This window comes from Narcine bancroftii, chromosome 5, assembly GCF_036971445.1.
Source record: "Narcine bancroftii isolate sNarBan1 chromosome 5, sNarBan1.hap1, whole genome shotgun sequence".
NCBI lineage: Eukaryota > Metazoa > Chordata > Chondrichthyes > Torpediniformes > Narcinidae > Narcine > Narcine bancroftii.
In genome coordinates, this window is record NC_091473.1 from 87,300,021 (window position 1) to 87,327,487 (window position 27,467).

General features: G+C 40.4%; 1 protein-coding gene across 3 annotated transcripts in view; it reads right to left on the bottom strand.

Annotated features, from left to right (window-relative positions):
- Positions 1-27,467, bottom strand: part of LOC138763672 (cytosolic phospholipase A2-like) — a 139,958-nt gene that overhangs the window by 10,630 nt on the left and 101,861 nt on the right. For 2 of the 3 annotated variants that reach the window (XM_069938214.1, XM_069938212.1), the window contains 3 exons: positions 10,532-10,600; positions 9,376-9,630; positions 4,238-4,422 (listed from right to left, as the gene is read on the bottom strand). In XM_069938214.1, the coding sequence (XP_069794315.1) occupies positions 4,238-4,422; positions 9,376-9,630; positions 10,532-10,600 (509 nt within the window). The remainder of the gene's footprint in view (positions 1-4,237; positions 4,423-9,375; positions 9,631-10,531; positions 10,601-27,467) is intronic. The other variant, XM_069938213.1, reaches the window with a different exon arrangement.

Below are 27,467 nucleotides of genomic sequence, written 5' to 3' on the forward strand. Positions count from 1 at the left end.
CTAGGGCAGATAAGTGGGGAATGGAGGAGATGCGGGTGAGGTCCAAGTTAATCGTGGTGGAGAGGAAGCCACGTTTGTGGAAGAAGGCAGACATTTTCAGAGGATCTGGACTGCAAGACCTCATCTTGGGAGCAGATGTGGCAGAGATGGAGAAATTGAGAGAAGGGGATGGAGTCCTTGCAGGGGACAGGGCATGAGGACATGTAGTCCAGGTAGTTGTGGGAGTTAAGAGGGTTTGTAATGAATGTCAGTGGAGAGTCTGTCTCCTGAGATGGAAATAGAAAGATCCAGAAAAGGGAGAGTGTGATCAGAGATGGACCAGGTGAGGTTGAGGACAAGGTGGAAATTGATTAAATTGATGAGCTTATTGCAGGTGTGTGAAGCCGGCCCAATGTAGTCGTTGATGTACCGGAGGAAGAGTTGGGGGGGGGTCTTGCCTGTGTAGGCTTGGAGCTTGTTTTGCTCCACAAAACCCACAAACAGGCAGGCATAGCTGGGACCCATGCAGGTACCCATAGCTACTCCTTTAATCTGGAGGTAGTGGGATGAGTTAAAGGAAAAATTGTTAAGGGAGAGGACAAGTTCTGCCAGGGTGGAGAAGGGTGGTGGTGGAAGGTGACTGCCCAGGTCTGAGGTCCAGGAAAAAACAAAGCACTTTAAGGCCTTCTGTGTGGGGAATGGAGGTGTAAAGGAATTGGACATCCATCGTGAAGGTGAGGCAGTCCAGTTTGGGGAATATGAAGTCTTGGAGGAGTGGAGGGTTGTGAGGTGTCGTGGATATAGGTGGGGAGGGATTGAATTGGGGAAAAAAGATGGAGTCAAGGTAGGATGAAACTAGTTCCATGGGGCAAGAGCAAGCAGAGACAATGGGTCTGCCCGGATGGGTAGGTTTATGTATCTTGCGTAGAAGATAGAAATGGGCAATGCGAGGATGGGAGACAATGAGGTTGGTGGCTATGGGGAGGCGGTGCCCAGAGTCGATGAGGTGAGAGATGGTGTTGGAGACAGTAGCTTAATAGGTGATGTTGGGGTCCTGTGGGAGGGGTTGATAGGAGGAGGTGTTTAAGAGCTGTCAACCAGCCTCAGCAAGGTAGAGGTCAGTGTGCCAGACTACAAAAGCACCACCCTTGTCTGCGAGTTTGATAGTGAGATTAGGGTTGTTGCGGAGAGAGTGGAGGGCGGAGCGTTCTGAGAAGGTGAGGTTGAGGTGGGGGTTAGTGAAGTTGAGGCAGTTGATGTTCCATTTTCTCTGCTTCTCTTGCCCCACGGACTAATTTCATCCTACCTTGATTCCATCTTTCCTCCCCAGTTCAATCCCTCCCCACCTACATTCGTGACACTTCACGCACCCTCCACTCCTCCAAGACTTCAGATTCCCTGAACTGGACCGCCTCATCTTCACGATGGATGTCCAACCCCTTTCCAATCCATTCCCTACACAGAAGGCCTCAAAACTCTTCACTTTTTCCTGGACCTCAGACCTGGGCAGTCACCTTCCACCACCACCCTTCTCCACCCTGGCAGAACTTGTCCTCACCCTTAACAATTTTTCATTTAACTCATCACACTACTTCCAAATTAAAGGAGTAGCCATGGGTACCTGCATGGGTCCCAGCTATGCCTGCCTGTTTGTGGGTTTTGTGGAGCAAAAAATGCTACAAGTCTACACAGACAAGAACCCCCCCCCCCAACTCTTCCTCCAGTATATTGATGACTACATTGGGGTGGCCTCATGCACCCGTGATGAGCTCGTCAATTTCATCAATTTCGCGGCCAATTTTCACCCTGACCTCAAGCTCATCTGGTCCATCTCCAATGATTCTCTCCCTTTTCTGGATCTCTCTGTCTGCATCTCAGGAGGCAGACTCTCCACTGACATTTATTACAAATCATCTAACTCCCACAACTACCTGGACTACTCATCTTCCCACCCTTTCCCCTGCAAGGACTCCATCCCCTTCTCTCAATTTCTCTGTCTGTGCTACATTTGGTCCTAAGATGAGTCTTTCAGTCCAGAGCCTCTGAAATATCTGCTTTCTTCTACAAACGTGGCTCCCCCTCCGCCACTATTAACTCGGCCCTCACCCGCATCTCCTCCATTTCCCACTCATCTGCCCTAGCCCTCCCCTCCGCCCTCAGAAACAATGAACACAGAATCCCCCTCATCCTCACCTACCACCCCATCAGCCTCCACATTTAACACATTATTCACTGGAATTTCCGGCACTTACAACAGGATCCCAACACCCACATTTTTCGTTCTCCTCCCCTCTCATCCTTCTGTAAGGAGCACTCCCTCCGTGACTCCTTCATGCACTCTTCCTTCCCACCCCCCCCCCCCCACACCCCAGCAACTTCCACTGTGGTCATAGGAGATGTAATACCTGCACCCACACCTTCTCCCTTACCACAGTCTGAGGTCCCAAACAGACCTTTCAGGAGAAGCAACACGTCATCTGTACCTCCAAAGAACTCATTTAATGCATCCAGTGCACCCTCTGTGGCCTTCTCTACATTGGAGAGACTGGTCGCAGATTAGGAGATCGCTTCCATCTGCAACAAAAGTGAGCTCCCTGTAGCCAACCATTTCAATTCTAAGTCACACTCTCAAGCTCACATGTCTGTCCATGGCTTTTCACACTACCCCACCCTGATTACCCGCAGTTTGGAGGAACAACACCTCATTTTTCGTCTGGGCACCCTCCAAACCCAGGGCATAAACATTGAGTTCATTGCATTCCACTAATCAGCTTGCTTCCCCCCCCCCCTTCCTTTTAACTAGTTATTCCAGTTCCTACTTCCTTTCTCTTTCCACCTAGCCTTGACTCCTCCCCCTCTGCGGTGCTCCCTCCTCCCCCCCTTTTGTTTGGACATCTCTCATGTTTCCCCACACCTTGATGATGTTTCTTCATCTTTGCTACATAAAGGCACTGTTTGACCTTCTGAGTTTCTCCAGCATTTGTGTATTTTTTCATTAACCACAGTGTCATCATAATCCTGTATTTCATCATCAAATTATAATTGAAAATTCTTCTATAATCAAATTGTAGGTAGATTCTCAAACATGAAAAATATGTAATACAGGCCAATTTTATTAAATTATGAATAAATTTAAAATACAGTAAAACCTCTGGTATCTGGCATCTTTTGTAGAATGTTCCAGTTGCTTGAGATTGCATGTTGCATGATTGGTGAACTGATGGCTAAGGGGCACCAATTTCAAATTTTTGTATTTTTTACCTATTTATTTTCTGCAATTGTTTTGCCAGTTGCTTGAGGCTGCCGGTTACATGAATTCCAGATAGCAGGGAGTTTATTGTAGCTGCCAATTAATATGCATTTGAATAGCTGCACAGAAATTCCTGTATTAAGTAAATTCATTACTTCTTTAATTGAAAACTAATTTCAGTAAAGGAATATAGTTATAATATTGTGCTTTCAAGACTGAAGCTTATTTTTAAACTCAAATATTTATATCCAAATTAAGAGAAGCAAATTTTTCATAAGCTAAGAGTAGAAATATACCAACATGGATCTTGTGCAAATGTCCTGTGAATTAACTCATTGAAATGTACACTGATGTAACGAAGTCAAACCTTTTGCTTTTTCCAAATCAGCAGCTTTAAACACAGGTCCAGCTCCATGCACTGTAGTTGACACAATTTTCATAAGAGCAGGAAAAGTGCTACAAGATTGAATTAAACTTTGAAATTCTTATTGCTTCAATCAGGAGAAAGCAACATTAGAAAAGATGTTACGGGCTAAAATGATCTGCAGTTGAAGAATACAGGAAACTATATCCACAGAAGATAAATAGATGGGGGTTAGGCTGAATCCAAAGATCAACAATATTGACATTACCTCCTTATTAGGACAGCCCAAGGATCCTGGCCTAATTTCACTCAAACCACAGAAATGACAATAGCAGTTAACTTTCTTACTCACTCGTACATCTTCTGAAGACAAATAAATCAGCCCAAAGTTATACACATAAAAACACAGGAAATGGAAACAATTTGACCTAAAAATTAAGAGCAGCTTGAAAGATTACTAAGATAACACACAAGGAGGTGGGATTTGAACTGAACTATTCATAGGGACTACATACTTAAAAGTAGAATTAGAACAAAAAGTAAAAACAGCATTTTTACTAACTCCAACAGTTTTGTGTTTTTACTACAGTCTCAGCATCTGCAGAGTTTTGTGTTTTACTCTAGAACTACAAGTCATTGTTTACCTTAAAAGGTGGGCTGGAGTCACTTGGTCTGGCAGAAAAATCAAAGGAGATGATGAGGTCAATGGCACGCTGAGGTCTCAGTATTAATGGGTATGGCAGGTTAAAAGTGAGCCCACTGTCCACCACATGAATCTTCTTACTTTTCACATCGAGTGGCTCATAAATCCTTTCAAACTCATCTGGATCTGTCAAGAATACAAATTCAGATGACAGTGAATAATCCTCCCTAACCCGGCCTTCACTTCATCGATTAACATTGCTCTGCCACAGGAAGATTCAATTTACCAACAGTTTCTATCAATGTGAGCTGCAAAAAAAAAAAACAACAGGGACATGTGAACCCAGAGTTTTTGGTTCTTAATTTAGATATACAGCACATAGTAACAGGCCAAGGGAGGAAACCCACATAGATCTCGGGAAGAGCTCCTTACAAAGAGTGGCGGATTTGAACACGGATTTCTGATGCTGTATTATTCTTGTGCTAACCTCTACACTGACTGTACATTTTCATGTCTATCCCCATAGCACATCTGCACACCTCTTATAGGGTAGTTGAGTTGAAATTTGGAGCACTGACTCATCCCACCCCATCTCCTCAAAATGTGTTGAATATAAGTGTAATAGAGTGGTAGCACAGATAATGAATGTGTGGATGAAGTCATTTGAGAGCTTAGGGGATTGATGGCCCAATCCTGCTACTACATTTGTTCCAAACGCTTCTCTGATAACACAGAAACCATTCTGTTTTAACAGTTGATCTTCACAATGGAATGAAAATATTCAAAAGATTGGAACAGGAAACAAGAAATATTTTCACCTTATCAAAATGCCATCTATTTTGCATCAAACAGCATGTTCAACTTTTCATCCCACTTATATAGTATATGTTCAGGTACCTTCTCTCCTATTTTATCCAGCTCTAATCTGGTCCAATCTGGTTTTTCCCTTGTTTGATAAATATCTGATAGGTATCTTAATTGTGCTGCTCTATAATAATTCTTAGTTTGGTAGCTGTAAGCCCCCTGTTTATACCATTCTGTTAATTTATCTAGCGCTATCCTTGGGTTGCCCCCCTTTCCATAAGAATTTCCTTATTATTTTCTTTAGCTCCTTGAAGAATTTCTCTGTTAGGTGAATTGGTAACGATTGAAATAGGTATTGTATCCTTGGGAAGGTATTCATTTTAATGCAATTTACCCTTCCTATCAGTGTTTGTGGTAAATCTTTCCAATGTTCTAAGTCATCTTGTAATTTCTTCATTAATGGCTGATAATTTAATTTGTATAGATGACCTAGATTATTATCTAGTTGAATACCTAGGTATCGGATGGCTTGTGTTTGCCATTTAAATGGTCATTCTTTCTTAAACTTTGTGAAATCTGCATTATTCATTGGCATTGCTTCACTTTTATTTGCATTGATCTTGTACCCCGATACTTCTCCATATTCCTTCAATTTCTTATATAATTCTTTTATTGATAATTCTGGTTCTATTAAGTATACTAAGATGTCTTTTAGCAAATAGACTGATTTTATATTCCTTTTCTTTTATTTTTATCCCTCTTATTTATTCCATTGGAAAAAAATAACATATAATTTAAGAAATAACATCACAGTATTCGAACAAATTTGGGAACCGTACATGGAACACAACAGAGAGGGCCTACCGCGGACCTCCACCGCCTAAAATGACAGAATGAGAAGAAGACGAAATGAACTGACCCAGTGTGTAAAAGTAGATGACACAATTTTCTAGTTTATTTTCATTGTGTGATGACATTGTTTAATGGGTTTAATATATCGTATATGTTGAACGTTTAGTGGGTGGGGAGGGGGGTAGGAAGGAGGGAGATGGGAAAAAGGGAAGAAAATGACACTATATATATATTTTTTTTTCTTTGGCTTGGCTTCGCGGACGAAGATTTATGGAGGGGGTATATGTCCACATCCGATGCGGGACAGGCAGACATGGTTGCAGCGGTTGCAGGGGAAAATTGGTTGGTTGGGGTTGGGTGTTGGGTTTTTCCTCCTTTGTCTTTTGTCAGTGAAGTGGGCTCTGCGATCTTCTTCAAAGGAGGTTGCTGCCCGCCGAACTGTGAGGCGCCAAGATGCACGGTTTGAGGCGATATCAGCCCACTGGCGGTGGTCAATGTGGCAGGCACCAAGAGATTTCTTTAGGCAGTCCTTGTACCTTTTCTTTGGTGTACCTCTGTCACGGTGGCCAGTGGAGAGCTCGCCATATAACACGATCTTGGGAAGGCGATGGTCCTCCATTCTGGAGACGTGACCCACCCAGCGCAGCTGGATCTTCAGCAGCGTGGACTTGATGCTGTCGACCTCTGCCATCTCGAGTACTTCGACGTTAGGGATGAAAGCACTCCAATGAATGTTGAGGATGGAGCGGAGACAACGCTGGTGGAAGCGTTCTAGGAGCCGTAGGTGATACCGGTAGAGGACCCATGATTCGGAGCCAAACAGGAGTGTGGGTATGACAACGGCTCTGTATACGTTTATCTTTGTGAGGTTTTTCAGTTGGTTGTTTTTCCAGACTCTTTTGTGTAGTCTTCCAAAGGCGCTATTTGCCTTGGCGAGTCTGTTGTCTATCTCGTTGTCGATCCTTGCATCTGATGAAATGGTGCAGCCGAGATAGGTAAACTGGTTGACCGTTTTGAGTTTTGTGTGCCCGACGGAGATGTGGGGGGGCTGGTAGTCATGATGGGGAGCTGGCTGATGGAGGACTATATATATTCAAGAGGAAAATGATTATGTGTATTTTGGTCAATATGGTTCACAGTGTGTAAAATAAAAATTAAAAACAAAACAAGAAACAGCATGTTCAAAAAGCTTATTGTAAAGTGACTAATCAAAAGGTGGTGTGGTATTCCTAAAAATTACAGTGTTTTTCATTGGAACAATGTAGGAGACTATGTGACCAGAAGATTCGGATCTTATTCATGGACTGAATGAGGAATTCTGCAAAGTGATTTTCATAGATTCAGGCAGATCACACTGTGAGGTGCAAATGCAGAGCATGAAAGAAAAAATGGACGCAGATCACAGTTTCAAGCATTGATAAACTTGACATTGGAAAAGGAAGAGGTAAAGGGGCAATTGTTCCATGCCCTATGAATGCAGAGGAAGAATCCTGTGGAAAATGAAGCTCATGTTGGAACTGACTGAAGAGTCGATCGTTGAGAAAACTGCCTTTTTTGAATGGTGGAAGGAAGAGTAAAGAAAGAGGCATTTGGTGGTGGCATCATGCTGGAGGTTGTGGATGTTTGGGAGAATGATCAATCAATTATACACATAGGGTAAAGTGTGAAGACAAGCAAAACCTTAACAACAGTTCTATAAGAGACAGGAAGGAATGAGAGGAGAGGTTTAGTAAATGTGCCTAGTGTGGTCAACAACAGAGAAGAGGAATGGCAGTTGAGGAAAAAGTAAGAAACATTGAAGACACCACTGTAGAATGTGACATCATTACAAGACAAGCTTCAGAGCAGAAATCTGATGAAATGGAAAAATGTCCATTCTAAAAGACCATCTGTATCTCCACTGTAGTTACAGAAACTGTTGGAAGTAATGGGCTCAAAGCAGGTACACGTGAGCACAGGTCAGCAGTATGTTCCCAGAAACAAAGATACAGAGTCAGGGAAAATTTGGAAATGGCCCAGGTGGAGGTAGACTTGAAAGATGGAATTTGATTGCATTTTCTAGTTCATAAATGATGCAGTTTCAGTCATCATTTACTGTAAAAAGAAATGAATCAAAGTTCATGCACATAATTGAAATAAAGATTGCTCCACATATGTCATTTATTTAGTCTGGTTTACTGTCAGAAATACTGTAAAAATTATAGTTTTGTCTGCTCTCCAGGTTTCCCCCAAAATTGTCACTCTCCAGTACCATTATGAAATCCATTATGGATTTCAAATTTCCCAGAAAACATGCCAGAAGTAATGTTACAATATTAACCATCACATTGGCATTTGTTCAGGTGCCTTGCCGTTCGGCGTGGGCGATCATGTCTCACCAGTCATCATGATCTCTGACCTTCTGAATTTTAGTTGTTGCCTCCCCTGTTCTTCTTCAGTAAAGGCTCCATCTTTGAGCTGAGACCATAGTCAATGATGAGTTCATGATTATCAAGGTAAAAATACTGAAGTGGCTTCCTGTTGCCTTCTTCAGTTGTAGTGTCCATACTGGACAGGTAACGCTGGCCATTGATCAGAAAGATTCATCTGCCCAGCATTTTTTGTTTTACAACCATAGTTTCCAACTTGTAGAACCTGCTTGAATCAAACTGGCATTTTAACATTAAAAGCGATTCAAATTCATTCACTGTGGTTTCCCACTATTCCATGCACAGCTCCAACACTAAAAGACAGACATATCTAATCTTTGTGGATACACAGAAATCCTTTTAAATCAAATGAAGTGGAGTCAGAATCAGAGTCACAGATTGATGACAGCATTGAAAGAGGCTAAATTAGCCCATCATTTCTACCGGCTCTGTGCAACGACAATCCAGCAGGTTCCAGTTCCCTGTATCCTATCCATAGCCCTACAAATTCTTTCTTCAGTCTCCACTATTCTCCCCAACAGTGCATTATACACATTGGTCACTCGCTGCATTAAAATCCTCAAATCATTTTAGATTCTTTTGTTGATCACCTTCAATTCATATCCCCTGGTTCTGGACCACCCCTGTCAATGGGATCAATTTCTCTCAATCTACTCTACTGATATCCTCCATGATTTTAAATAATTTGATCAGCAGTCCCTGAAACTTCTCCTGTTCTGAACAAAACAATTTTTTTCCAATGTGTCCACATTACTTATGTCCTCATTCATAGAAGCTTTTTGACGGATCTCTATTGTCACCTCACATTCTTTCAAATAAAAAAGTTGTTTATTCCAGTGTAGTAGCCTGTGTATTCCGATATTAAGAATGTGAAGCTGCATACATACTGGTTCCCTGACACCAGGTTGCACCCAAATTATTAAACATTTTGTGTCCTAGCTTGTGGCTAAGACTGTGGTTTAATACATAAAAAGCACTCACATTATTCAATGTGGCAGGATTTGATTTCTGCACACAACCCCGCTGTCTCCATAAGACCAAGCATCCCACAAACCTGTGACTGCAGCATCCATTTCATCATCCTCCAACAGGTCTAGTGGCACAAGGTCACAGAGTGGGGATAATGGGAATGATGTGTTCAGGTTGAGGCCCAGCATGAAGTTATGCACCTTCCCAGCTCGGCCTTCCCGTGTGTTGAAAAGTGCAGTGTCACTAAACAGGGTCTTTAACATCCTCTGTACCCAGCTGTCCTGGTTCATCCGCTGGTTCCCCTCTTCTGCCTCAGCCACTTCACTCCCATGCCGGTCCTCTGCCAAAAGGCAAGCATATTTCTGTTGAATATATTCTCTGCAATCAATACTTCATCAATTCACTGTTTTATTATATTCCTAAAAAAAGTGCTGTGTGTCTTACACAAAGACCTCCAGAAGACTTATTTGCTGTACAAGTTTTGACCTGCATTGCTTGGATCTGCACCACATAATTTCAATGTAAATTTAAATATGTAACTTTGTACCTAGGCACAACATTGAAGTGAGCCAGTTATCTAACAAAATTAATGATGGTGATCAGAGATCAGTTGACATTTCATGACTTTTAGCAGACATTTGTTTGGTACAAGTGATGATAATGCAATATCTGTAAATTGCAAAAAACTCTCCCTGTTACGTTCTGCAGATAATGTGCAATTCCGTGCTTCCAACATTTGAGAAATGTGATTCATGTTGTTTGATAATCTACTGATGTAGTAAGCCTGCAACACTAAAATGCTTCCATGATCTTATCTATCCGATCCTGTCTCTACATTTCTCTGAGATATTACCATTCATCCAATTCTGCCAATGTACTAATCACTAGAAAACCCTCCCCCGACCTCTCTATCTCTATTCACTTCTTAAATGCTCTCTTAAAAGCTCTCTTTTGGATCTTCCCCAGTGTGCTGCTTGGCTTTATATTTTGTTTGTTATCTCTCCCATGAAGTGGATTTTAAGGAATACACAGATGAAGGTTGTTGTTCAGGTCCACCTCCCCAAACTCTGCCATTTACTGACTCTCATAGCCAACAACCAGTCAATCCACTGTACACAAGAAAACTGTTTCCATTTGATAAGAAGGCATATCCTAAGTGCACAGGGGGAAGTGTCTGACATTAGGTTTGAACTTGATTTTTCCTTTTAAACCAAGCAGAGGATTTGCATTTGAATTCTTACCTTTGGATTGTGATTCATCATCACTGTCTGAGCTGTCATTTCCAATTAAATGTTTGGGCTGAAGTTGGGCTGTAACATAGAAAAGTAATAAATCACCCAGGCATTACATTAATTTCAGAAATAAATTACTGAATTATTTCATGTTCAGTTTCTGATCTTAATTTTCTGTGAGAAAAGTAGCTCCAGGATTTCAGATGTCAGTGCCACCAAAGCCTTGGGCTGATGCAGCTGTGGAAAGCTCGTAAACCTCATTGATGAGAAGCAATGGAATCCTTAGTCATGGGTTAAAAGTGCAAGAGCATCTTAATTCATCCATAGAGAATGACATCATGCTCATGCACTTCTTCATACAATTCTTAAAAACATATCAGAAAATTTACTTTTATATTCAGATTTCTTAATTGGGTGTAAATGAGTGGCATGGGTTTAAATGGCTGGAATCAGTTTCTACTGTGCTGTATATAAATATTTTAAGATGCAATCTCATTTTCATCATCATGAGGTCATTGTCATTTATATATACAATGTACACATGCAACAAAATTCATACTCACTGCAGTCAAACAGGTACTTTGTTAAACTCCTATACATTAAATTACCATACAAAGAGATAATAAATATAAAATAGATAAATACTTTGCAGAGTCTTCCAGAGTCTGTACAAAAGTTACCTTTTATAAATCTGAACCTGTGTTGAATCAATTCTTGCAATACTAGTCTCTCTATAATTTAATTTACAAATACCAAATAAAACAATAAATTTCTTACATTAGGGTCATATTGCAATACAATCACTTAAGGAATAACAACTGTCAGTCAGCAAGAGGATCAAAAAAATGCAAGCTGATTTGGATTTTACCCCTTCCCAGTATATGGTCACGAAGATAATCATGGTATTACTCCATGGCCAACTTAGCTGAGATATATGATGGTCAGACTGAGTCCATATTAAAGATGTAATAGACTAAAGTTTGAAATGTTAGATTATTCCTACCACTTTTTTCAGAAATTGGTACAATTAGAATACAATACAACTTTTATTGTAATTTGAATTTTATTAAGTAAATTGTTTTTGTAATTAAAATGATTTTAAAATGTTTATTTTTGTATAAATCTGAAATGCTGCTTGGATCCAAAACCTACTGTCAGTGTCTCCAGTATCGTTAGGGATGTAAAAATCATTTTAAGCATGTCTGCCATCAAACAAACAAAATCATTATTCCTTGCATTTTAAAGAAGGAAACTGATATCGACTTGTGTTTGATAAAAATGATGATGCAACATCAATTACCACGAGAGAATGAGGTTGTGAAACTGATGGGCTTTTATTGACTGAAGACTGGAGCAGCAACCAACCTCATCGACTGATCATGGCAGGAAGAGTAGAGAGCATGCAAAGGGGTAATGGGTAGGATCAGTCTCGGGAGGCGAGTCTAGTCAGCAGCAGCCAATCACAATATAACAGTGGTTTACTACAAATGGGAACAAAATGTGCATTTAAAACATTTCTCATACAAGTGGACCTCAGAAGTGATTTGAACTGTCAATCTGTTTCTCTAACAAGCTGTGGACGACTGATTATAACAGGAGCCTCTAACCTGCAAGATGCACTGTTTACTCATACATAGTTAGAAAATATCAGGAAAACAGGGAGTGTCAGAGTCTGAGTTCATGTCTGCTATCAATTCATGTCTGAAGGAAGGCGAAGAGAGAGAGAAAAACTGCCAATTTTTCCTTTATGTCTTTATTCTTGGTTTGATTTGATTGCATTATCATGTTTATTATTTTCTGACTCACTTTAACCTCTTATCGGATGTTTGCACTGTTGTGCTCTGTTTCTTATGTGTTAGGTTTTGATAAACAATAATCTTCCATCAATTTATAATGCAGTGCAATGGCACTGAAGCAACAAGGAGGCTGCAGACCACCTGAAACTACCACAACCTTCCTAAATGATGGTTAAGTTTTGCCTATCCTTTATTGTGCCCCAAATCCTTTATTATGGCCCAAATCCTTATGCGCCCCAAACCCAGGGTCTGGGACAGCCATCTCAGGAACAGTTTAGAGTCGTCCACATTGATGGGTCTGGATTTACCTGTAGGCAGGAATGGATAAGGATGGCAAGTTTCTTTCCTTGAAAGACCTTAGCGAGTCAATGGATGTATATGATAACCTGATGGGTTTTGTGGCAGCTCAGGAGTGCTGCAAGTAGCAGGACTATCCAACAGCTGCAGTGATCCAGGTTGAATTCTGAATTCTGTTACTTTCTGTGTCAAGTTTGCATTTACTCACATGATCACATGGGTTTCCTCCAAGTGCTCTGCTTTCCTCCCACTTTCCAATTGCATGCATGTGTTTAGATGGAATGGGTGCCTTGTTGGCAACTTATTCAGAAATAGATTGGAAAATGGGATTGTGTGATTGCTCTGACAGCTGGTGTAGAAAAGATGGTTCAAGTTGAATCACAATGAAACATGGAAATGTGAAATGACGTTTGATACCAGCTTTTTCTTTCCAGAAGATTTCAGATTTTTTGTCAGAGTACATACATGAAAAATTTAGTGATGAAGTTAAACTGCCCAGCTACTAAGGTGGGATTTGACAGCCTGTCTCAAATCAATAGTCCAGGAAACTAACTAACTACCATGCGACAGTACAAAAACTGGTATTAAATCTCTTCGGATTTATCACTTGCTTATCAATCTACTGTTGATTATTCATTATGGAACAGCACTTCACAAAGATCCAACTTATTAGGTAGATGAACTTTAGAAGTAGAAAGCTTCTATGGTTTGTGTCCACCATCTCAATGAGACGACGTGACTGCAACTGTGGTGCATCTTGCCTGGTGCCACTTGGTCCCCAATCCTGTTCTTCTTCAGTTTTGACCTCAGTACACTTCCTCTAACATGTGTCCAGTACTGGAAGCACAGAAATATTGGGATTTCAAGTCTAGACCATCAAAACAAATATATTAGTGGAAAGCCATTTCTTTGAAGTGAGGAAAAACATTTCTGTGTCTGTTGATTGGAAGTTCCAAAGTCTATAACATGCCATGTCGCTGCCAATGGGAATCTAAGCTGTACAGCAGTATTAATGACTATATCTTCAGATCGAACCCACAGCATTTTCTTAGTTTACAATGTGCAGTGCATAAAACATGTACTTTAAGATCCTCAAAACTGGAGGGCTTGATTTCATCACAGAAGTGTCTGTGCTAAGAATATGTTTGTGTCACTAGTCATGATATCTCATTTGAAATGCAATGCAAAATGACGAAAATATAGAGTTGTTGCTTCCAACCCTAGAGTCCTGGGTTCAGTCCTGAGCTCAGTTCATGCCTGTGTGGATTTTGTATGTTCTTCCTGTGACTGCATATGTTTCTAGATGTAAAAAGTGGAAATACTGGAGAAACTCAGCAGGTCTCACAGTGTCCTTTGGAGTTAAAAATATATCACTGACATTTTGGGCCTGAGCCCTTCCTCAAGGCATGATGAGGAAAGGCTCAAGTCCAGAACATCAGTTATGTATCTTTACCTCCTATGGGCACTGTGAAACCTGCTGAGTTTCTCCAGCATTTCTGTATATGTACTACAATTACAGTGTCTGCAGGCTTTCATGTTTCCTCGAGATGCTCTGGTTTCTGCCCTCAGCCCAAAGATGAAGTAGGATGGTAAGTTCATGACCACTTTACATTGCCTCTAGTGTAGAATCTGGAAGGGAATTGATGCAAACTTGATGGTGATATGTATATGGAATGTACTGCCAGAAGAAGAGGTAGAGGTGGGTATTCACTGGGACTCAATACCCCTCTCTGTAAATGGATTCTGGATTTCCTAACAGTCTGTCTGGGTCGGTAGCAGAACATCAGGCTGAGCACTGGTGCACCTCAGGGCTGTGTGCTCAGTCTGCTCCTGTTCACGTTACTGACCCATGACTGTATCACCAGATTCAGCTCCAACAGTGTCATCAACTTTGTAGATGACACAACAGTAGTTGGCCTCATCAGCAACAGTGATGAGTCGCACAACAGAAAAGAGGTGGAAAATCGTGAAATGGTGCAGGAGTAACAACCTAGTCTCAATGTGGTCAAGATGAAGCAGATGATCATTGTCACAGGAAAATCCTCCACTACACACCAACAGCTCTATAGTAGAGTGGAGAGCACCATGTTCCTTGGAGTTCACTTAACTAGCGACTTATCGTGGATACTCAACATCTCCTCACTTGTCAAGAAGGCGCAACAGCGACTGTACATCTGAGAAGACTAAAGTGGCAAGGCTCCCAGCCACCATTATGTCAACCATTTATAGGAGATCTATTGAGAGCATCCTGTCTGGCTGCACCATAGAGTTGTATGGTGGCTGCAGAGAAATAGATCAGAGGTCAATCCAAACCGACCATAAAAGTGGCAGAGAGGACCAATGGAGCTGCCTCCACCAGCAGCCCCCCTCCCCCCCCCCCCCCCCATCAATATGATCTACATTGATTGTTGTCTGAAGAGGCTGAGTAAAATCATTGAGGATTCTCTTTCACCCTGCACACAGTATCTTTCAGCTGCTCCTGTCAGGGAAGAGATACAGGAGTATCAGAGCCAGCACCACCAGGCTGAGGAACAACTTCTTCCTACGCACAGTGAGAATTGAAAATAATTTTAGACCTATAGCACTGTAACAGGCCAATTCAAACCTATGAGTCTGTGCTGCTCAATTTACACCCCAGTAATCTACATACAGACGACAATTCACCTCCAATTCAGATTGGAATCACACCTACTAACTTGACAATTTAGCTATCCATGGGTTCCACGGGCACTGCAATGGTTTCAGACTAAGCTGAATGACCAAAGGAACTGCTCACACTAACCATCCAAGACTCTTAAGCATGAAATAATATTTATTTATATGTAGAGATAAAATAATTGTCCCACATATGTATTGTTTGTCTGGATGTGTTTTATGTCTTGTTGTAATGAATTAGTAAGTATGTGGATGATACTAAGATAGGTGGAGCTGTGGATAATGAAGAAGGGTTTCAAAGCTTGGAGAGGGGTTTAGGCCAGTTAGAAGAGTGGACTGAAAGATGGCAGATGGAGTTTAATGCAGGTAAGTGTGAGGTGTTACATTTTGGTAGGGCTAATCAAAATAAGACATACATGATGAATGGTAGGGCATTCAAGAGTGCAGTAGAACAGCGGGATCTATGAATAACGGTACATGGTTCCCTGAAGGTAAAGTCACATGTGGATAGGAAAGTTTATGGTTTGTTGGCCTTTATAAAACAGAGCATTGAGTATAGGAGCTGAGATGTTATGTTAAAATTATACAAGATATTGGTGAGGCCACACTTGGAGTATTGTGTACAGTTTTGGTCACCAAAGTATAGGAAAGATATCAATAAATTGAAGAGAGTAGAAAAGATTTACTAGAATGTTGTTGGGTTTACAAGGTCTAAGTTATAGGAAAAGGTTAAATAAGTTAGGTCTTTATTCTTTGGAGTGTAGAAGGTTGAGAGGGGATTTGATTGAGGCTTTTTCCTTTAAAAATGGGGGAAATACAAATGCAAGGACATGAGTTGAAAGTTAGGGGGAAAAAGTTTAGAGGAAACATGATGGGGGGACTTCTTTATTCAAAGAGTGGTGGGTGTGTGAAACGAACTTCCAGGAAAAATGGCGGAGGCAGGATCGATATTAGCATTTAAAGAGAAGTTGGATATGTATCTGGATGGGAAAGGAATGGAGGGTTAGGGGTTGAGTGTAGGTCAATGGGGTTAAGTGGGAGAAAGTGTTTGGTATGGACAAGAAGGGCCAAGTTGGCCTGTTTCTATGTTTGTTATATGGTTAATAGGTTATGGTACGTTCTGCAAGTTTTGCACTGAGGCCCGGGAACGCTGTATCATTGGTTATACTTGTACAATCAGATAACAATTAAACTTGACTTGACTGCAATAACAATGTGTAAAAGACATTTGGACAGGATCATGGATAGGAGAGGTTTATAAGGATATAGACCAAATACAAATAAATAGAACCAGGTAATGAAGGTTCTGTGGTTGACATATAAAAGTAGGGCTGAAGCACTAATTTCTGTGCTACATTTCTATGACTCGAATTCAGTGTTGCCAGAGCTTGCTTTATTTACATAGAAGGCACAATATTTTGCATTTGATAGAGTTGATAAGAACATGCAGAACAGGAGAAGGCCATTCATCCCCTGATACCTGCTCTGACATCCAAATTGATTATAGCTGATTTTTTTCATCATCACTTTCCTGTATTAACCTCATATTTCTTGATTGACTTGAGATCCAAAAAAAATACTGATATCTCTCTTGAACAGAATCCATGTCCAGGCCTCCACAGTCTGCAGGATAGAAGATTCCAAAGATTTACCAGCAACGTGAAAAAAAAATTCTGTTTTCTCTTGAATGGCTGACCTGTTATTTTGTGATAGTGACCCCTAGTTCTCAATATTCCAGCTGGGGAAAACAATACCTCCATCTTGCCACTTTTTGAATTATTATACTTCAAATATTTTTGATTTAAAAATATATTCTGAACAGACCAAAATCCCTTTCATTTCAGGAAAATCTCTTTTTTTTAGCAAAAGAAAAGTCTAGGTTTTTTCTCTAGTGAATGAAGCAAAGACCACACTATTAATAACACAACTTAAAATGGGAAAGAAAATCATGGCCACACTGTCTTATCACATGTGACAATTCATCTCCAATTCAGGTTGGAATCACACCTACTAACTTGACCATTTAGCTATCCATTGGTTCCATGGATACAGCAATGATTTCAGGCAGGCACATTGTAGCTCTGGCAAGTACAACAAACTGAAGACTCTTGATTCTGAACCATATTTAATTTTCAACAGTATCTGAGTCAAATTCAGAGTTGCCAGATACGGTCAGAATACTGTTTCATTGTTAAAAAAAAATCTGTGTGTATGAGTTTATTCATAGGTCTGGGCCTATAGCATTGTCACCTCCACCAATATGAGGCTTAATTAAGTCTCACTCAAAGAATGTGAAGTATGGTCACTGTCAAGATGGAAAAAAACAACCCTTGCACTGGTACTGTATATTATTGTAATGGATTTGTGTTAATCTTTAATTTATAAAAAATGTCAATTATAGAGTTAAAATATTGTAACAGTATTCTTAGTAAGTTAGCTGTGGGTTGGTACAGGATCACACACAGGTCACAGCATATTTATAGAGAACCATTGTTTTCTAAGAGTGTTCATTCTTGGAGTCCATGTGTCTTGGACAGAGCTAATGGATTTCAAGTGGGTCTTAATTATTCAAGAACCAAAGCCACTTAGGCCTCTTGACCAGAGATGAGGTCAGAGGTTGTTATGAATATGGAAATGTTTTGAAAAAGGAACAGAATTTTGGTAGAAATAAAACTGATGGTCATGTGATTTGCAAGAATTGGGCCTCACTTCATCCATGATTTGGAGAAATATATTACCAAATTCCAACGTTTTGGAACAGTTCAGCTTAGAGTTCACAGAAGTCAAAACCCTGTGACATACAGGGGTTGAAACCTTGTGAAAGACAGGGTTGAGTTGCAGTAACCAGAATTGGTGTTGTTTGTTGTGTGTTACTCCTGGAAGAAGGGGAACACAGAATCAGTGGCTATTGAATAAATGAAGATCACTTTGCTGTCTATTTGGAAAAGAGGACAGAAGTATACTGCATCTATTTTTGTGTTTGGCCACTTTGTTTTAAACTTGTCTGGTTTGTGACTTCATCGTGGAAAAAAAATCCACATTCATTTAACCCTCGTCTGGGTTTGTGAATTAATTGTGGAAGAAAATAGCCACATTTGCTGTCTTTGAGAAGAGGGCAGATTCTTTGCATGGAAAACATAATTGTGAGTAAAAAGGCCTGAAGATATAATGTTTAAAAGTGCTTTCTAATTATTTCTGAACTGAGAATTTAAGACCTTCAAGCAAGACTAAAAGATTGACTTTTCAGAGTGGGACTTTGAATTATGCACACATTTACATTTTACATTTGCACATAGTGGGGTTAAGTTTAGAGTTAAGTAAATTTAGAATTAAGTAAGAAATGTTATGTTATTAATAGTTTAATAAAAATGATTATTTTGAATTTGCCATTGTCTGGTGAATTTTCTATTGCTGCTCCTGTGTTAGTGCCAACAAAAACCCGTTAGTCCCAAACATAATTAAAAGGGTTGTTCGTGCGTAACATAATAGTTTGAGTTTAGTCTATGGCAGAAAAGAATGCGAGTTAGTACCACTGTTATCTGATCTGGAGGATCTCACTACTAATGACAAGCAAAAAATATTATGATTTGCATTACTAATTGATGGGATAGTTCTTCAATTGAAATGCATAAGTAACAAATGACATGGCCAGTTAAACAAAGAGGGAAAAAAAATCTCAAGACAGGCCTACTGTACACCATTAGTAAGCAGTCAATACAGCATATCCTTGTCAAAAATTAACACGTCAGATGCAGCCAGTGTGGTAGTGAAGGGTGGAAAAATAAGCAATGAAACAGAAACTGCCAAGCTTTTCTCTCTCTCTGTAGAAAGAGAAACCTATTTGGGCCTTGTGCGTTGCAAGTTATTTACATTGAAGTTAAAATCAGATCCACAATGACCAAGAGTTCCGCTTAAACTAGATTCCTCTTCATGATTAGAATATTAAAAAAAACATACGTTTGTGCCACTCATACTTAACCAGATCTCATCTTTTTCACATGCATAAAATTCCAGGAGTGAACTTGTTGACATTACTAAGCATGACTGAACTAGCTGTTTCCTTTCCACCCACTCCCATTTCATGCCTCCTTCCTTTTTTCCAGAAATTTCCAGTTATTTTAAAAAGGGTAGAATTCTTCCGTTTTACATTTCTTTTGTGAACAACTTTCAGAGGAATAAAAATCAATTTCTTTGCGTTGAATTCATCCTATTTCAGCCTTGAGGTAGATTTTACAAGGCTTGTATAAATCTTTACACACGTGTTACCACTGAGTTCCAGTTGATCCTTATATCACCAAGATACTAGCTTGCACCGACACGCATATAAATCAGCAATATAAAGACTGCACCCACCAAGTGAGTGGCTCTAACATATGGTAGTATATGCCTGCTTATACCATGTTCTGCACACAGTGATGCATTTTGTGAAATTTTGCCCCAAAGTATGAATGTGTATGAATATTTTATTCCTATGTGGTTTTAAATTTAATTTTAAAAATATTTTTTTAGGTCCATGAGTCTATGTCGCCCAATTACACCCAATTAACCTACATCCCCAGATCATTATTTGAAGGGTGGAAGGAAACAGGAGCCCCTAGAGAAAACACATGCAGAATGTACAAAGCCCATACTGACAGCATGGGATTTGAGCCCCAGTCCCTATCGCTGGCGCTGTAACAGCAATGAGCTAACCACTATACTAACCATGCCGTGTTTTCATAGCAATGTTTCAACAGCATTCTGAGCAACAGAGGCAACATTGTAACTTTAATGACAAACTTTGAAGTTTACCTGCTCCGGTATTTTAATTGAAAAAGTAACTTTAAAATGTTTCATATTGTAAAGGTTTGGTCATAATGTTGAAATCAAGATTGTAACCCTTTTATGGGTGATGTTTGGAATTCTCTAACCAGGGAAGTGGCTGAGGCTGCCTCATTAAACATATTTAAAATTCAGTTAGATAAATTTTTACATGATAGAGGAATTAGGGGATATGGGGAGAAGGCAGGTAGGTGGAGTTAGGTCATGAATTAGATCAGCCATGATCGTATTGAATGGCGGAGCAGGCTCAATGGGCTATTTTTGGCCTACTCCTGTTCCTACGTCCTATGTTCCTAAAACAATTCCACATGTCATTCCTATCCATAAAAAAAAACCATTTTACACAGCAAGTGTATTTAAATGAGAAATAGAAGCCCTAATTTAGACATAGAGTAGAATCAGATGAATAAAGCAAACACCAGCAACACTTGCCTCTCCCATCTCAACTGTGAAACCAATCAGACAAGTGCTAGCCTAAAACAGGCCCACAGATGCGATCAGCAGGTGGGCTGGAATAGTCTTTCCAGCAGCAGATGACTACCAACTGGTGGTTCCCAATGAAACAACTGACACTTCCAAACTCATGGGCAGTTCATGGGGGGTTGGGTGTGGGGTCCACGAGAAGGAACATGGAAGTCCCATGCTGAGGAAGTCTAACAGTTTCCTGTGGATCTTAGAGGAAGAGCTACAAGATCCATTCCTTCCATCTTGATCAGGTTACACTGAAGCATGATGTATTACTTGTTGGGAGATGCTGCATGGGTACAACAAGATTTTTCACATTTTATTTCACTTTCTTGCATCTGCAAATTTTTGAATACCGCAATCAATCTGATGGAAAGTTGTCTCTTCATAGATGAGTGCATCCAGCATTTTCTGTTTTTATTTCAACCTTGCTGTGGTTCACTAGACTCAGAGCCTGTGCAAGAGACCCTGGAGCTGAACATGGAGTCATACAGCATGGAAACACACCCTACAGCTCAAGTTGTCCATGTGACCAAGATGCCTTTACCTGTATTTGCCCCATTATCACCTCTAAACCATTCTTATCCACGTACTTTATCAAATGTCTTTTAGCTACTTGTACTGTATAACTGAAATTAATAGTTCAATTAATGTGAGTAACAGCTAAGAGATGAATTCATCTCCCACCTGTCTATGATAAGATGCTTCTACAAGTTTCTCCAATTGTTATCATAGATTCCACAGAGACACCAGATGAATGGTGTAATAAATATAAGCAAGGAACACCCCCACAAGTGAAAATTAAACAATTCAAACAGCAGCTATAATGTTGAATCCATAGCCAGGGAGGGTTGGGGATTGACCAAGAATTGTTGCCAATCTCCCCTCTGCCTAAACAATCTCACTCAATCTTACCTAACCTCCTCTCAAATACTTGGTAGTCCTTCTCTGCAGGGTTTTGCCACCCATATCTACTAGCGACAGCTCCATACAGGCCTGTTAAAGGAGCCAATAGTGTTTTATTTTAAAATCCTGCAATCATGGGGTCTGAGCTCAAGATGGCGGCACCTGTGCTGGCAGTGGCCGTTTGAGAAGGAGAAGCAGAGGAGATGACCCTATTGGACAGTAACCATGGTGGTAGTCTTATGAAGGGCTCTGCAGTTTAAGAATTCACAGACGACGGCTGTTGGCAACTTCAGGCGAGAAATCCACAGAGGCTGCAGGGTGCTGGTGAGTTGCACTCAAAGCACTCCCATCAGGCTGCAGAGACTGGCTGAAGGGGTACCAAGTATCAAAACAAATATGCGAGAGGGTGCTTAGGGTGGGAGGGGCTACCGAGAGGCTTCGATCGTGTTGAAAGTTTGGATCTGAAACTCGGGTTGCCAAGGATTTGTGGCTGCAGTCACTCAGTGACTCTGAAAGGACTCTCTTTTGCTTATCTTTCTCTCTCTATAAGGGGCACTGGGCACTTTCTGCTGATGGTGAATCTTTGTCTGCCTTATGACAGACTGTGCAATTTTGTATAATATTACATTTGTTTTATTACAATAAAAGTATCTTGAATCTTGAAAACACTCTGTTCACCAACAATGGGATCAAGATTGGTAACAATGGCAGTGTTAATCTATACACAGCAAATCTTAATAAAGTGGAGATGTCTTGGCTCTGATCTCACTGATGAACATCAGGCTACCTGGATGGTCTCCAACCTCACTTCCTCTGATCTTCCCTCCGCAGCCTCCAGCCTCCCCACCTTTCTCTGAAACTTGGTTTTCATTTTGAAATTTTTCCAATTTTGATTAAGGGTTATTGACTTGAAATTTCAAAATTTTTTCTCTTCACAGATGCAATTAACCTAGATTATTTGCAAAAAGTTTCCATTTTTATTTCAGATTTCAAAGAAACCTGATATTCCAAATTGTAGGATTGTATTGGGAATTGCAATCCTAAAACAAGTTCACAACTACAAGTACTTTGGATCGAGAGTAACATCTGATGGCAAATGCGAATAGACATAAAAGCAAGAATAGGAACGGCAAGAACATAATTTATAGAAATGAGAAACATCGTAACGAACAAGAAAATTTCAATTGAAGTCTGCCTTAGAACTCTCAGTTGCTATATTCTTCCTATACTGATGTATGGTTCTGAGCCGTGGACCATCACAAATGCAATGGAAAAAAGAATCAATGCAACAAGAGATGTGGTTTCTCAGAAGAATGCTATGGATATAATGTATGGACAGAATTACAAAAGAAGTTGTCTACAAAGAATGAAAACAAAACATACATGACTTAAAAGAATCAGAAAACAACAATCAAAATTCTTTGGACACATCATGCAAAGAGATACATTAAAACATTTAGTTACAACTGGAAAGCTGGAAGGCAGAGGCAGACAGAGAATTAAAATGATAGATGAATTAACATCGTGGTTAGAAACAGGGGAGGGTTAGAGACTGTGATGGATGAAGAGAAATGATTGCCCATGCTGAACGGCAAGGCACCTGAATGAACAATTTCAGATTTACAGTATTTTGCTTTCGGTCAGTAGACACTGTTGAATTAAGATCTGGATGGGAATATGTGGCTAATCTTTTATAGACTGATAGTGGGAAGCCATTAGAAAAGGTGAAACACAGAATAGATAAGAGTGAAGCACAGAAGTCTGCAGATGCTGTGATTGTAGTAAAAACACACAGTAAATGCTGGAGGAACTCAGCCAGTTTTGCAGCGTCCATAGGGGCTAAAGATATATTACTAACTTTTTGGGTCTGAGTCTTTCTTCAAGGTATAAGCAAAAAGCAGAATCATCCTACACCATTTGGCTGAGAATCCTCTGGCATCCCATTCTTTAATCAGAGAAATCCATTCTTACCTTTACTCTTTATCATATCCAATTAACACCTTTTGTTTGTTGGTCTGGACTTCTCCCCTTTCCATTCTTCCCCTTTCTCTCCCTGTCTTTATTCAGACGCCTACCTGCTTTTACTTATACCTAGAACGTGATACATCTTTATCTGTTATGGATGCTGCGAGATCGGCTGAGTTCCTCCAACAAGATTAGATAAATAGCTGTCAGAAGAGTAGTATAAACTAGCAATATTAAGTGTGGTGTGATTTGCTATTTTGTTATATTTCTTGAAGTGAAAATGACAGGTATTTAGTCAGTGCTTTGGTCAAATGGAAATCCAAAATGATCACTACCGATGCTGGAAATCTGAAATGAAAAGGGAAACTGTTGGAGTCAGAGTGAACACTCTTTATGGGAACAAAGATGGATGAAGGGTCTTCCATCCCAAATGTTAATCATGTTTCTCTATACACAAAAGCTGCCTTCACTCAAATGTTATTTCTTTCCTTAACTACGAAGTTTAAAAAAAATAATAATATTTGTCCTCATCTCACTAACATCTGGATTGTTCTATCTTTTAGGTAATAGCTTCTAAATATAGAGTTTGTGTAAGAGATTGCCTTGGGGGATGAGGAATTGTGTGATTAAAATTTTTTGGCGAAGTCAAAATCTGGACTGTAAAGGAGAAGCAGGGAGAAATCCAACAGAGACTTGGAATTTATACAATGCACCAACCACCAGAAAGTGCAGATGACTTAAACAGTGCAGCTACTACTTCAGGGGTCTGGTACCTTTCCAATATCAGTGCAGACATAAGAATAAGAGATTACTTAAAAAGACAAAAGCTGCCATCTAAATTAACTCTTTTAATTCAAAGACTACAACTATAAATCCTTGATATTTTAAGGTTCCTTATACTTCAAACAAACAAATGTGAGCAATTCTAACCTTCCATAAATTATGTTGTACAGAAATCCTGACTAAGGTGATTATTTAAAACTAAATCCAGACATGAGCAAATAAATCTGATATTTCCTCATTTCAGTTCTGACCTTTTTTGCCAAGCATGACTGATTGCTGATGCTTTTAATACTCATTAACTAAATGTCTGTTGATCAAGTGGAATTGCATCGAAATAGCCAATTCACCTCCAGACTGATTAGTTTGGATTAATCCCTAACCTTAACCAATGAGTGAGAGAAAAGAGATACAGATGTGAACCAAGAGGGTCATCAAACAAATCATTGGGATAATGGTACCATTACTTATTCACACAGGTTAAACCATTGAGTCATTGAAAGAATAAGTATTTCTACATTGTCGCATGTAAACAGAAACATTAGAGAACTGCAGGATATCAAAATTCAGTTGGAACTTGAGAATTTAAGTTTTTCCTTGATGGAGATGCTGTGTAAATTCACATGCTCAGCTAATATATTTGATTTTATGCACAGGAAACACTCCATAAAATTAAGTGACAAATTAATGAGTGCTGTCTGAAATAGATAAACATTGTGCATCACTGTTTAAAATCCTCCTGACTGGAGGTTTGTAAGAGACTCGAAATAGCAGAGTGCTTTTCATCACATCATCTGCTTCTAGAAGTGACCACATTTCAAACACATTTTATGTACGTGAAGTATTACTGAAATCCTATGTAATGGGATATATTACTCTACAAATTCCATTTTAGAATATCCCAAAGTTCTAAAAACAACCGAGTCAAATCAGTTAGTTAATATTTGCAGAAGCATGTACAGAGAGCTGCTTTATATTAAAGCCTAAATAACTGCTTAACTAAGAGACGAAAAGAGACATCAACATTTGCTGTTACTAAGGAATAAATGAGAGAATTTCCAGCATCTGGTTCTGCTATTAACAGTCAAAACTAGGATGCTTCTGTCCAAGGTACCTGCTCCACCACAAGCTTTGTTTTGTGTGAAGTTGTGAGCCTATTTAGTGGATCCTAGCAATTTTAACAATAGCCGCTTTCAGGTGCAATCGCTCTGAGAATGCGCCTGCAGAAGCGGCTGCGGGTGTGTTCAGGTGGCAGTGCTGAAGGTGGTGTTCTTTCACCTGAAAGGCCTGGCTGCAGGAGAGGCACCTCGGAGCAAATGCTGGCTCCTGTCGATCTTGGGCGTTATCTCACCCGTTGTCAGGGCTGGGGCAGCCAGCGCGGGACTTCAGGGCAGGGGCGGCCGGCGCGGGACATTGGGGCCCCAGCCCTGATGTCCCACACCAGCTGCCCCAGCCCCAAAATCCCATGCTGGCTGCCCCAGCCCCAACGACCCACATCGGGGGGCAAGGGGAACGGGGAAGGGGACTGTCAGGCAGCAGAGAAGGGAGCTGTCAGGCAGCGGGGAGGGGGACTGTCAGGCAGCGGGGAGGGGGGCTGTCAGGCAGCGGAGAAGGGGCCTGTCAGGCAGCGGAGAAGGGGCCTGTCAGGCAGCGGAGAAGGGGCCTGTCAGGCAGCGGAGAAGGGGCCTGTCAGGCAGCGGAGAAGGGGCCTGTCAGGTGCAGGGAGTTGGGTCACCAGCTGATTGACATCATCCTGACCCCTAGCAGCCACTTTCAGGTGCCTCGGGGGACTGCTTGGATGCAGAGATTATACCTCCCCGAGGAGGGTTGGGAGAGTACTCCTTAGGGTCAGGTTTTGCGCTTTCAGGAGGCCTCCTGACAGCCACATTCGGGTAAAATATACGGCTTTACATCGGGGTATTCTGGCCACCTGAAAGCGGCTATTGTTTGCCACTGAAAATTTAATTTATCATCTTTGGAGTCTAATTTCTTTAGATTTTAAATACTTCTGAAGTATTTAAAAAAAAATTTAGTTATTTTCTTAAAACACATTTTTCCCTGTGGCTTGGACATTTTAGAATGTAGTGCCTTTATAACTACTGCATGAGAGTGTTTTGAAAGCCCAATTGCTTTTATTTCCTGTGACTTGAACAAAGAAAATAGCTTTCAGGCCACTTCTACATGTAACATGTGGAGATGCCCAGTTGAACAGTTGCAACCAATCATTATTCAACGACCCTCAGAATGAATTCAGGGCAACTTCAGAAGGAGCCCTGCCTGATCAGGTCACAGATCCTGGAGTCAAGCACAGTAACAGTCAGAAGTAAACGACATTCAAGTTTAGACTGTACCCCATTCTGCAGGTCTCCTTCCCACTGCATCCTTCATCTTGATAATGATCCCAGGTACCAATCACACCACATCTCATTCATGAATGCACCTCCATTCACCTCAACAGTCAACTGCAAATTCAAGCACTATTTACCTCAGCAGCTAATTGCAATTCTGTCCACACTGCCCTAGAGAAAACTAAGTCCCTAATTACCTAGATATCTCAGTTGACACCCTGTCCTTGGTCTACCCTGGGGTTGCTTTTAACTGAGAACTCTCTAGGAATGACCTGCAAGCATCACATACAATGAAATCTTACAGCATTTATTTTAAAACGTGCATTGCTTCACTCTCTATTGCCTGTTTAATGCATATTTCTTGCTGAAGGATTCCCAGATCCATTCTCATTTCTCCTAAATGTTTAAATCAATCCCACCTCCACCCACTTTTTTTCAATATCTATTCATGATTTTGTATTGAATGAAAAAGTCTGATTTTACTATCCAATTTATAAATTTGTTTGTCAATGTCATTTGAGACAAAGCTATCCACTAGATGGCACTGTGATGACATGGGTCCCTCATCAGGGTGGGAGGAAATGTGAGCACCCAGAGGAATTCCACGTAGACATAGGGAAAAGGTACAAACTCCAAACAGACACAGTGCCAGATTCAAACCATGCTTGCTGGCGCTGTTATAGCGTTGTACTAACTGCCACACTAACCATTTTGATACATGCAAGAGCCACTGAGCAAGGATTAATCTTTGTCTGGGGTCTGTTAGTATATTTTCCCAGAAGGTTACGAAGAGTGTTTTAGTCTTTGCAAATGTCCCTGAAAATGAATTTATATATATATGTATTATATAGACCTCAGAAGTGTAGAATATTTTGTTAGGAAGTTGCAGGGAAGTAACTGTATCCTGAACGT